We start from the raw sequence: 12,757 nt of genomic DNA, 5'->3' as shown, positions 1-12,757 counted from the left end.
CCTAGGAAGCCAAGCCAGCCATGAGGAACATCTCACATACATCACAAGTTATCCATTCCTCAGGTCATGCCAGTCCTGGGAACGTTTTCATCCATCTTTAATTATTCATTCCCCAGGAGCTCAAACTTCCCATGGGAAACATGCATACTATGGAGAACAATAGGGTCTGAGCATATATGGGCATAAGAGTGTTCTGCTGATATTATTGGCTATTGCTATATAGGTGTATTGTAATGATTGGTTTATGGCTATTGCATATGCATTTACTATACCTAATAAATATGTGGTCACGAGAGAGCTCGGGGCTCTCGTCCCACGGTTGGTTGATTCTATCAGTTGTCTGTCTTCCTTCACGAGAGCCCACCACTTGTAATAAGCCTCGGTGCTATACCCTTTGCTGCTACATCTGGCTGTTAGCAGCTGGCTGTTACTTTGTAACAAGCCTTGCTGCTACCGTCCAAGCCACTCCAAGCTGCTAGGACCCCTGGCTGTTACACTTGGATGTCCGAGGTTTCTGGTGTTAGGAGAGTGGAAGAATGAGTTTTTTCCATCTGCTTTCTCCATGCCGGGCATGATGTACACTCCTCTCCAGTTCCAGGGTTCCTTGGATGAAATGGACAACAGCAGCAGCAGCAGCAGCAACAACAACTTATTATTTATATCCCACCATCTGGCTGGGATATAAATAATAAGTACCCCAGCCACTCTGGGTGGCTCCCAACAGAATATTAAAAACTCGATAAAACATCAAACATTAAAAACTGGGCTGCCTTCAGATGTCTTCTAAAAGTCAGAGAGTTGTTTCTTTCCTTGACATCTGATGGGAGGGCTTGCTGTTCTTCTGCCGACACCATTGTTCCAACAGGCCTTTGGGAAGTGGATCGGTTTTGTTTTTTAATGCAAATGGCTTTAAAATAGTGCTGTGTTGTTGCCATTATCTATCTATCTATCTATCTATCTATCTATCTATCTATCTATCTATATCTATCTATCTATCTATCTATCTATCTATCTATCTATCTATCTATCTATCTATCTATATCTATCTATCTTCTTTCATTCTAACCCTTTCTACACCTTTTCCAGCTTCACAATATCCTTCTCACAGAATCATAGAATTGCCACCAAGTCCAATGAACCCCTTGCAATGCAGGAAGTCCAGCCTCCTGCAATGGGACAGCAGCAAGACCAGAACAGGAAAAATCTTGACAAAAAAATATCCTTCCAGTAGCACCTTAGAGACCAACTAAGTTTGTCATAGGTACGAGTTTTCGTGTGCATGCACACTTCTTCAGATACACTGAAACAGAAGTCACCAGACCCGTATGTATAGTCAGAAGGTGGGGAGGGGTATTGCTCAGAAGGGTGGTGGGAATGGGTGATTGGCTGATAGGAGTGGTAAACCTGTGGACGACTGTTAACGACTGCAATTGGTCTTGCAGGAAAATCAAGGGCTGAGGTGCTAAAGAAAGCTTTATCATGTATAATGAGATAAGAATCCAGTGTCCTTATTCAGACCAGGTCCCCCCCCCCCAATTTTTTAAAGCTTGGTAATGAGTTGCAATTCAGCAACTTCTCTTTCCAGTCTGTTTCTGAAATTTTTCTGTAATAAAACAACTACTTTGAGATCCTGTATAGAATGTCATCAACAGGAAGGAATTTTTTTATTTTTTATTTGACTACGTCAGACCAACACGACTACCTACCTGTAACTAGGATAAATCTTGGTTAGGGCTGCTTTGGGTCTTGCATGATCTATCCTACACCTTTTTCACCTGTTGACCTACTTCCCAACTTCTGCCCACAGACACACTTCCAGCCCCTTCCCCAAGGACCACCCTTCCTTGGACACTAATGGAGGCAACTATGAGAGCTGTGTTTGTTGTTGTTGTTGTTGCTGCTGCTGCTGCTAATAATAATAATAATAATAATAATAGCCACACAAGTCCTGGGTGTGGCTATGGCTATGGCCACCACTCACAATGGCTCTGCTCTGCTTCCACAGCTGGAGGCAGAAATGCTTCTGAATCCCAGTTGCTGGAAACCACAGGAGAGGAGAGCTGCTACAGTATTTTGCTTGAATCCTGCTTGCGGATTTCCCATTGAGGCCTGTGGTTGGCCTTTGTGAGAACAGGATGCTGGACTGGGGGTGGGGGTGGGGTGGATTGGCCTGGTCCAGTAGCTTCTTCGTCTGTCCTTATGCCTTTGAGCATGTGGTCACAGCTGCCCATTTCAGGTTTTTTGTGGGGGGGGGAGTCTGCTGGATCAGGCCGGTGGCCCCTCGCTGGGTTTGACTTGGTCCCCTGGACTTCATCCCTCTTTGCTCTTGAGTGCAGCCTGGGAGCCCTCGGGGAGGGGAAGTTCAAGGACGGCGTCCCAGAGCCCAGCAGGCGGGGTGGGTGGGGGACTCAGGGAGGCGGCAGCCCCCTCCTCCCTCCCTCCCAGCCCCCAAACGCCCACTCTCCTCCCTCCCTCCCTCCGTCCTTCTCTTTCTGTTCAGGAACCTGTGACGCTTCCACCCCCCCTTGCTGATTCATTGGTTTGGGGAGTTTAAATACAGGGAGGAGAGAAAGAGCCACAGAGTCAGCCAGAGAAGCAGCCCCAGCCCGGGACGGGGAGCGCATCCTGCTCAGCCTCTGCCGCCAGAGGAACCACCGCCGCACTCCTCCCTCCTCCTTCCCTCGTTCAGCAGGTAAGTAAGTGTCGCCTGCCTCCCTTCCCTAAGGTCGGAGCTGCTGCCATGGAACGTGTTGGATTCTGTAGCTGCGACTCCTGCATGGCAGGGGGTTGGACTGGATGACCCCTGGGGACCCCGGCCAGCTCTGCGATTCCACTCTGCTGCCCCTGGCAAATGGAAGGGGCTCAAAGAGAAAGGAGAGGACCGCGAATATATATCCGCCCCTTTGGAAGAGAGCGGAGCGCTAGGCGGGTGCAGCGGTGCAGCCGCGTGTTGGAATCGCCTGGAGTCGGAGGCGCCCTCGGGCTCGACAAGCTGCGAAATTCCTGCCTGGAGCGCTTCTTCTCCTCCGATGTCTGGGATGCTCCGAGTCGCCCTTCCCAAGGGAGAAAGCGCTGCCTTTTGAAGTTTCCCTCCCCGGGGAGGGCTCGGCTCAGTCCCTTTGCAAGCCCTTTCTCTGTAAACAAGGCTGTTCTGCAGGGAAAACCGTTTCCAGATGTGGCAGGGAAAGGGAGCCGGCGGGGGCTGACTCTGCAGAGAGATTCCTTCCTCCCGAAGCCACTGTTTGCTCTGGCAGAAGAGCAGCGGAGGAGAAGCCGGCAGCAGCAGCCAGCAAGTGCCCCCTTTCCGCCCCCTTCTTCTCGCTCGGGGGAGCTCACCCACCCCTAGGCCAGCGGCAATGGGGATGGAGCAACTCTCTGAGGAAGAAAGGGGGCGGTGGTTGGAGGTGTTTAGTTTGCAGCAAAGGGGAGCGAAAGGGGAGGCAACAGAATTATGGAATTGTAGAGCTCGAAGGGACCACCAGGGTCATCTAGTCCAACCCCCTGCGATGCAGGTATCTCGAACCCACGACCCTGAGATTAAGAGCCCCAAGCTCCACCAACTGAGCTATCGCCATGGAAGTTTGTAAAACGTTGCCTGGCAAGGAGGAAGCGGATAGAGAGAGGTTTATCTCCCTCCCTCATAACAGGAGAAACGCCTGTGCATCCCTGGAAGCTGGAAGATTCAGGATAGATAGAAGGAAGCACAGTTAAACTGTGGAACTCCCTCACACAGGAGGCAGGAATGACCACCAACCGAGATGGTTTTAAAAGAGGATGAGACAAGTTCCAGGGGTTGCATTGCAGGGGGTTGGACTAGATGACCCTGGAGGACCCTTCAACTCCACCATTCTGTGTTTCATTGAGGAGGAGGAGGCTAACCTTGGCTGCTAGCCACAAGGGCCAGGCTCCTGCTTCTGAATACTACAGCAGCTCCTGGAAGCTGGTAGCAAAATGAGGAGTCACACAGCACTCTCTCTCTTTTTGACTTCCTTCTTCGTTGGACCAGCTTTTTAGCTAGGAACTGCTATGCTTTCAGCTAGCTTAAGCACTGGGATTATTCCCCCATATGGGGTAGATCCAAATGTACATATTTGTAACTAAGTCTGCCTTCAGGAATCCAACTGTGAACTGATGTGAATACACTTCTTTCATTGACTTTAAATAAGATTGTCGTGTCTTTATTCTTTTTAAGAGGGATTAAAGGGAATTTACCAGGAACTATACAATTCAATCTGAGACAGACTGAATTGTATAATAGTGAGAGGCTTACACAAGCCTGCAACCAGCTACGGTATCTGCTGTGCACGTAAAAGGGGAATTGAACTCTGCTAAGTAAAGGGACTTGCTAGCGCAAGTTAGGAGGGATATTAATAAACAATATATCCTCTCCTGCCACCCTGAACATTCCCACAAATGATCCACCAGGAAGTCCGGCAGAGCTCAGCGCTTCCAAGATGAGAAAAATATGAGGCTGCCTCCCTTGGTGGGACCCGAATGTGCTCCTCATTAGCGCCTGAGGCCGAAATGTTCCCCAGAGTATCTGGCGCGCTTGAGGGCTCGGAGCTGAATAATATTTGGTGGTGAGGATCCTGGTTGGAAACTCTGAGTGAGGCTGGTGGTCAGAGAAGGCTTTGTGGTTGCAGTAATTGCACACAGCCAAGGCATGCTCTGGGGGCGGCACTGAGCGCTGTGTCTTGGCAAACACGAGGGCTGCTGCTCTGTGTTCCTGGCCCAGGAGCTCATCTTCACTGGCCAGGACCAGCGCATGATGCGGCCAGGAAGGCCCCATCACAGGAGCACCAGCAGTAGCCAGCCAGCCCCAGGCCTGCAGGAGAGAGCTGGGAAGGGGGGTGGGGTAAATATGGTGTACGGTTCTGGTTGCCTCGCCTCGAAAAGGATATCTCAGGCAAGGGGAAGGTTCCGAAAAGAGTAGCCAAAATGATCAGGGGATGAAGCCCCTGTGGAAAAAATATTGCAGCACCTGCAACCTTTATAGAAGAAAAAGCAGAGAGAAAAGTTAGAATTCATGGGCAGTCAAGGAAGCTGAGTTGCTCTTGTGCTGGAATCCCGCTTGCAGGCTTTCCATTGAGGCATCCTACTCTGCAAAGGGCTCTGGGGGGGGGCATCCCTTTTCGCCTTGCAACAGACCATTTCAAGGCAGCTGCTCGTCAAAAGGAGGCGGCTACAAATTCGGCCTGGCCAGAGCCAACAGTTTTATATGGCCATCTGCCAGCTTGGAAAGAGAAACATGCCGGTCCCTCTTGGACTTGCAGACAGCCTGGTGGGTGCAGCTGGTGCCAAGGGATGGGTGCTATTGCAGTGGCCTGGGTGGGGCTGCTGCCTCTTGGTGTGGCCCCCACCCCACTTGCAGGCGTCTGTGGCCCCAGCCCTTTCTCTCTGCCATGGGGCAGCTCAGCTTAACCAGGCTGGGCAGCTGGAGGGCCAGGGACTCCACCGCCTTCCTCTTCTGGACTACGGTGTGTGGCAGTGTTCTCAAACTTGGGTCCCCAGCTGTTGTTAGACTACAACCCCCATCATTCTTGACCACTAGCTGGGGATGATGGGGGTTGTAGTCCAACATTTGGAGACCAAAGTTGGAAGTGCCTTTTCTGGGCTGTTGTGTTGTGGTTGTCCGCCCCCCCCCCCCACTCTGCACCTTGAAGTGCTCTCCAAGTGGTTAGAGAGGCATATGGATGGGAGAACCATTAAGCCAGTGGTCCATCTGGCCCAACATCCTGTTCTCAGTGGTCACCCATTCCTGCATGGCAGGGGTTGGACTAGATGGCCCTTGGGGGTCCCTCCCATTCCTGGATTCTCTGCCCCAAAGTGGAGCCCACAAGCAGGATCCGAGCCCAATAGCTTCCAGCAGCTGCTATCCTGGGGAACTACCGGCCACAGGATGTGATGAGGGCTGCTGGGCTAGAAGGTTTGCAAGCAGTGGCGCAGCCTGTTGACCTTGAGGTTCATATTTCTCATCCTAAACCCGTTGGGTTCTCTGGCCGTGACAACAGAGCCGTCCTAGATGGACCCGCATGGGCCTCTCCTGATGTCCTTTTGCTCTTAACGCCTGACCTGTCTTTTGCCCGCAGGCCACATGGATCCGAGAGGCCGTGCCCCTCTTCTGCTGCTGGCGGGCTGCCTGGCGCTCGCCCTGGCATGGGCTCAGTGCCCCGAGGAGTGCACCTGTTCCCGGTCGGCGCAGGTGGAGTGCTCCAGACCCCACATCTCGGCCATGCCCGGCCCCCTGCCCGCCAACGCCATGAGCCTGCAGGTGATCGGCACCCAGCTGACGGAACTGGGGGCGGGGGCGTTCGGCAATGCCTCTCTGCTCATCGCCCTGCGGATGGAGAAGAACAGCCTGGCGCGCCTGAACCCTGACACCTTCCGGGGCCTGGTCTCCCTCCGCTACCTGAGCCTCTCCAGCAACCGCCTCCAGGAGCTGCCCGCGGGCGTCTTCCGCAGCCTCGACAAACTGGAGTCGCTCCTGCTCTCGGGGAACCAGCTCCTGCGTCTGCACCCGGCTCACTTCAGCCGCCTGGGCGCCCTCAAGGAACTGCAGCTGCACGGCAACAGCCTGGCGTCCGTCCCTCCGGGGGCCTTTGACCACCTGCCCTCCCTCCTCAAGCTCAACCTGGCCAAGAACCGGCTCTCCCGCCTGCCGCCCGGCCTCTTCGCCCACCTGGGCCACCTGCAGGTGCTGCGGCTCTACGAGAACCAGCTGGCCGAGGTGGCCCCCCGTGCCTTCACCGCCCTCCCGGATCTGCAGGAGCTAGGCTTGCACCAGAACCGGATCCGGCACCTGCCCGACGGGCTCCTCTCAGCCAACCGCCGGCTGCAGAAGCTCCACCTGTCCAACAACCGCTTGGAGAGCGTCCCGCAGGGGCTGCTCCTGGAGCTTCCCGAGCTCTCCCGCCTCTCGCTCTTCGGCAACGCGCTCCGGGAGCTCCTGCCGGCCACTTTTGGCCCCATGCCACGGCTGAAGGAGCTGTGGCTCTACGACAACCAGCTGGCCGATGTGCCCGCCGGGGTCTTCGCCAACCTGACAGAGCTGCAGCTGCTGGTGCTGAGCAGGAACCGTCTGCGCTCGGTCTCCCCGCTGGCCTTCGAGGGGCTGGGGGAGCTTCTGGAGATCTCCCTGCACACCAACCAGCTCCACACCCTCGACGGGGAGACGTTCCGGGGCCTGGGCAAGCTGCAGAATGTCTCCCTGCAGAACAACCGGCTCGTCTCCCTGCCGGAGCGCCTCTTCCGCAGCACGCCACACCTGGTGAACCTCCAGCTGCACAACAACTCCCTGGAGAGCCTCCCGGCGGGCATCTTTGAGCAGCTGCCCCGCCTGAGGGAGATCAAGATGCACGACAACCCCTGGCGCTGTGACGATGCCCTGCTGGCTCTCGGGCGCTGGTTGAGGGAGAACGGTGCCCGCCTCGGGGCCAGCCTCCCCGTCTGCGCCTGGCCTCCCTCCCTGCAGGGGCAGCCTATCGCCGAGCTGGAGGAGGAGCACTTTGGTCCGGCACAGAGCCCAGAGGCCACCGAGGGGCCAACAATGGCCCCCACCTCCGGCCAGGCGGAGGTCCCTGATCAGGACACGAGCCCAGAGACGGTGATGCCCACACATGCCCAGCCGCCCCTGGACCACGAAGGCGGCAGCGCAGAGGCAGAGCAGGAGTTTTCCACAGCAGCCACCGGGGTGCTCAGCCCAGGCGTTGCGCCAGCCGAGGGTGGCATCTGGGGCTTGACGCGCACCCAGACGGGGGTGGTGGTCACCTGCCTGGTGGTGGGCTCTGCCTTGCTCCTGGGGGCGCTGCTGGCGGGGGCCGTCTATGGGTACAGGAGGAAGGCCCGCCGGGACCTCGCCAAGGCATAGAAGGGCGCTCAGGAGAGCTGGCCAACCAGACTGATGGAGGGGGTCAGGGGGGAGGGCAGCGGGGTGGGGGAGATGCCGGGCTCTGTATCCCTTTCCCCAGACATGCCACCCTCCCTTGGGCTCAACGGGCACCCACCCACCTGCTCACACACATGTCCTCCTGAAGCAAGGGGCCTGTGGATGAGTCAGAGAATTGGAAGGGGACCCCCAAGGGTCATCTAGCCCAACCCCCCTGCAATGAAGGAAGCTCTTCCATAGATCCACTCATGTGCACTCCCATGTGGCCTCTGCAGCCCAGGCTAGCTGGGCAGAATGAGGCTCTTGTCTGATCTGCTCCGCCAGGCGCTCTGCATCCCGTGGACATTCAGCCATGCAGACAACCCTTCGTGGCTGGAGAGTGGGGCTGGGGATGTGGGCAGATTTGCTGTTGCTGCCCTTCGAGAGAGGCAGCGGTGGCGCAGTGGTTAGAGCGCTGGACTAGGAAACTGGGAGAGGCCAGGGTCCGAATCCCCTCTTGGCCATGTGGTGCTAATCTTAGGGGCCAGTCTCTGCCTCTCAGCCTAGACTGCCTTGCAGGGCTGTTGTGAGGAGAACCACACTCACCCGCTAGAGCCCCTTGGAGGAAAAGGTGCTATATAAATGCAATGAAATATATGAAATGTAATGTGTGACACCTGTGGGAATGTTAGGGGTATGGATTAGGATATATTATTAGATAGATCCTATCCAAGCTTGTGTTAGCAAGCTTCCAATATCAGCAGAGTGACATTCCCCTTTTGTGCGCAGCAAAGCACAACCTGTACAATATTATACTTCCTGGCAAAGTCCCCTTTGTCCCTCTTAAAAGAAATACACAACACAGTGTTTATAAAATAAGATAGAGTTTACTTACAGTTTCATCCTGAGTTAACAGCATAATCTCAGAAAGGCAGGCATGCTTAGAAAACGTTACAGAAGTATTTATTTGAAGTCCTCTGGTCTCTCTCTTGGTAGCAGGGCAAGAGGGAGAACCATCCTAAACGTAGGTTCTGTGCAGATGTGTTCCCATTGAAGGAGAAATGGCTAAGAGAGAGAATGGCTGCTGGCTAGGGGCTTTTCTCCCAGCTAATCCATCTCATCTGCATATCTGGAGGAACAGGAAGCTGAACTTAGTCAGGTGTCCCTCCAGGTGAGTTCCTGTTAGTGGACACTCTGGGAACTGTTGTGACTTGTCTGCCCCAGTGTTCCATCCCACAACACCCACTCAGGGCCCAGTCCTGCCAGAGGAGAGAAGAAGACTTGGCTTCTGGGACTGCCTTCTGTGGGCCACTAGCCTGGGGCCGGGCTGAGCTGCCTGGACCTAGGGAGAGAGGGGCAGGGGAAGCTCAGGGGCTTGTGAGCGTTGCAGCGGGAGGAGGGGAGGCCCCTGCTGGCAAGCCAGACTGGGATCCTTGCAGAGTCAGGGGGCAAAAGAAACCAGGCTGCTGCTCTCCATCCAGCTCAATGCTGCCAACACTGGCCTGCAGCATCTCCCTAGGCTCGAGTTTGAATCCTGCCCGCCGGTTTCCCATGGAACATCTGGTTGTCCGCTGTGAAGACAGGATGCTGGACCTGCTTTGGCCTGCTCCAGCTGGCTCTTCTGATGTCCTTGTGGAACCTCCCCGTCCAGAGGCAGTCTATCTCGCTTCCCAGGTTCTTTGGGGCATTCAGCCACTGTGAGGATGGCCGCCACTCCTTTCTCCGTAGACAAAACACTTCGGACGGATTCACTTTGGGGGCGTCGAAGTCCTTGGAGACAGAACTCTCTTTTGAAGCCACTCTGTTTGTGGAATGCTCAATAAAAAACATATGTGGTTATTACGGTTTAGCCCTAGCGATGTTTTGTGAACTTTGGGTGGGGATGAGGGATCTCTGCACTTCTCTCCCCCTGAAATCAAACACCCTGATCACTGGGGGGGGGGAGTTGCACCCTGTGACTCTCAGGCTAGGAGGGGCTACCAAAGCTTCTATGAGGACCCCCACATCTGGGCTGAGTTTGAGGCTCTTAATTTGGGGTGGGGTGGGGGGGCAGAGATGGACAGTGAGGCAACTGTCTCAGCTTCCAGGCCAAAACGGAAAGTTCCTCCTGAGCAAAACCTGGATAATTTTAGGTCTGCTTCATGATATCAGTGTACACATGGTGGTGAATTGGGTACAACAGCCCTGCAATGTAGGCCACTGTTAATTTCCCAGGTTGGAGGCAGGGCTGAGGCTGGTATGCATTTCCAGGCTAAAACTAACGATATAAACTGCTCCTCGGGTAGCAGTGAAGTTCAGGGTCCTTAAATCGCCGCCTCCCGACCCATATCTCAGAGTGGATCTGCCCCATACATTTAAAGCACATCCAGCACGCACGGGATTGAATAATAGAATTGTAGAGTTGGAAGGGACCCCCAAAGGACATCCAGTCCAACCCCCTGCATTGAAGTGCCATGAGGAAAAAACTGCTCCTTTCCCCTTTTGGGGTACCCAAGAGCCCATATAGAGTCCTTTTGAAGGTTCTCTATTGGTAGTAGAAAATATCAGAGACCAAAAAGAGAATATTGAGAAGCAAAGCAACTAGTAAGCCTGATCTTTATTAAACTGTTGCAACAGGGTCCTCCCTCACCACCCTGGCCTCTGCCCCCCTTTCCTTCCCTCCTTCCTCTGATGCCCCCGACTGGGTTCAATTTCCCACTCAGACATGAAGCTCACTGGGTGCCCTTGGAGTCAGCCTCACCTCCCTCGCAAGGTCGTTGTGAGGAGGAACGGGGAGGAGGAAAACCATGGAAGCCACCTTGAGATCATTGGAAGACCAAGGTGGAAGGTTAGGTAATGCGGGTGGCACTGTGGTCTAAACCACGGGGTCTCTTGGGCTTGCTGATCAGAAGGTGGGTAGTTCAAATCCCTGCGATGGAGTGAGCTCCTGTTGCTCTGTCCCAGCTCCTGCCCACCTAGAAGTTCGAAAGCACGCCAGTGCAAGTAGATAAATAGGTACCGCTGTGGCGGGAAGGTAAATGGCATTTCCGTGCACTCTGGCACTTGTCATGGTCCTCCGTGCGCCAGTAGCGGTTTAGTTCTGCTGGCCACATAACCTGGAAAGCTGTCTGGACAAACGCCGGCTCCCTTGGCCTGAAAATGAGATGAGTGCCACAACCCCTTAGTTGCCTTTGACTGGACTTAACCGCCCAGGGGTCCTTTACTTTTTACCTTTGCCTTTGTTATAAGAGTTTTTGGATTTGATACCCCACTTTATCACTACCCGAAGGAGTCTCAAAGCTGCTAACATTCTCCTTTCCCTTCCTCCCCCACAACAAACACTCTGTGAGGTGAGTGAGGCTGAGAGACTTCAGAGAAGTGTGACTAGCCCAAGGTCACCCAGCAGCTGCATGTGGAGGAGCGGAGACGCGAACCCGGTTCCCCAGATTACGAGTCTACCGCTCTTAACCACTACACCACACTGGTTATAAGAAAAAAACCTGCTCCTTTCTCCTTATGGGGTATCCAAGAGTCCGTCTAGAATCCTTAAGTAGGTTCCCTATTGGTAGGAGAAAATAACAGAGGCCAACCAGAGAATATTGAGAAGCAAAGCGGCTAGGAAGCCTGATCTTTATTAAACTGTTGCAACAGGGTGCTCCCTCCCCCCCCCCCCACAGGAGGGAAGAGGAACCCTGAACAATGGTGTCAAGCCCTTATATCAGTGATAGGCAACCTTTTGAGCTTGGAGTGAGGCTGAGAGACTTCAGAGAAGTGTGACTAGCCCAAGGTCACCCAGCAGCTGCATGTGGAGGAGCAGGGAAGCGAACCCGGTTCACCAGATTACGAGTCCACCGCTCTTAACCACAACGCCACACTGGCTGTAGAAAACAAGCTTGCTCCACCTTCCATGTGGCAGCTCTGGAGATATTGGAAGAGGACTCTCGTGCTGCTTCTAAGTCACCTACTTTTCCAGGTTAAACTGTTCCTCACCTGGTTTGACTTCCAGACCTGTGGCTGCTGTGAACTCTCTGGAGCCAAACAATGGATTCAAACTACAAGAAAGAAGATTCCACCTAAACGTTAGGAAGAACTTCCTGACAGTAAGAGCTGTTCGGCAGTGGATTTTGCTACCAAGGAGTGTGGTGGAGTCTCTTTCTTTGGAGGTCTTTAAGCAGAGGCTTGACAGGCATATGTCAATAATGCTTTGATGGTGTTTCCTGCTTGGCAGGGGGTTGGACTGGATGGCCCTTGTGGTCTCTTCCAACTCTATGATTCTATCAAACAGTGGAGAATCTCCCAAGCCCCCCACGCCTGCCACCTCCTGCGCTCAGGGGGATGCCGTGGGGTCCAAGTCGAGGGCTCAGCATGCAGGCGGCAGGAGCAGGGCTGGCTCTCCTGCCCACGGGCCCAGCCGAGAGTCCTCCGGACGTGGCAGCAGGAGTGGCGTGGGGTTGGGTGGGTGAGTGAATGAGTGACTGTCCTCGGTGCCCAGGCAGGCATGGCAACTCCGTCTCCCTGAGATACCAGGTGCTGTCGAGTGGTTCCCCCTCATCCCACATCTGGTCCTTTGAAGGCAAAACACCCCTGAGTAGTTTTAATTGAAGAGCAGCCCAGAAGTGTTTGGAGGGAAGGAATTAAGGAATGACTCCGGTGGTTTCTGCCCCATGCCAGGCCGGCCTCCACATATTGCAAAATCAAACCTTCCTCTGTTATTTGCTGTTCTCCGAAAAGTGGAAAACATACTGATTAAGCACGGGGTGGGGACCCTCTTGTCCCTTTTATTTTCTGCACCAGATAAGGCAAGAGAGGCCCTTTGTAGGGGCTGCTCTTTAGAGGAAGGCAAAGCCGCTATTAACTTTCCTGCTCAGAAGCAGAAGCTGCTCAGCCTCTCCCACTCACCCCCCCCCCTCCAGT

The 12,757-nt window shown here is 54.3% G+C and overlaps 1 protein-coding gene across 1 annotated transcript; it reads left to right on the top strand.

The window, feature by feature from the left end:
• The first annotated feature begins 2,565 nt into the window (after positions 1-2,565).
• On the top strand, positions 2,566-9,706 carry LRRC15 (leucine rich repeat containing 15). Its single transcript, XM_035133860.3, has 2 exons — positions 2,566-2,692; positions 6,090-9,706. Exon 2 carries the CDS (start codon positions 6,095-6,097, stop codon positions 7,865-7,867), a length of 1,773 nt encoding a protein of 590 aa, XP_034989751.3. The 5' UTR covers positions 2,566-2,692; positions 6,090-6,094; the 3' UTR covers positions 7,868-9,706.
• Positions 9,707-12,757: the final 3,051 nt, after the last annotated feature.

The sequence above is a fragment of the Zootoca vivipara genome, chromosome 5 (genome assembly GCF_965207765.1).
Source record: "Zootoca vivipara chromosome 5, rZooViv2.hap1.1, whole genome shotgun sequence".
In the NCBI taxonomy this organism is placed as follows: domain Eukaryota; kingdom Metazoa; phylum Chordata; class Lepidosauria; order Squamata; family Lacertidae; genus Zootoca; species Zootoca vivipara.
Note: the sequence above shows the minus strand (reverse complement) of the source record. Positions and strands in the feature narration are given on the sequence as shown.

Bases quoted from the DNA above. Each gene is read 5' to 3' on its own strand.
- LRRC15 (XM_035133860.3), top strand. From the start codon at position 6,095: ATGGATCCGAGAGGCCGTGCCCCTCTTCTGCTGCTGGCGGGCTGCCTG.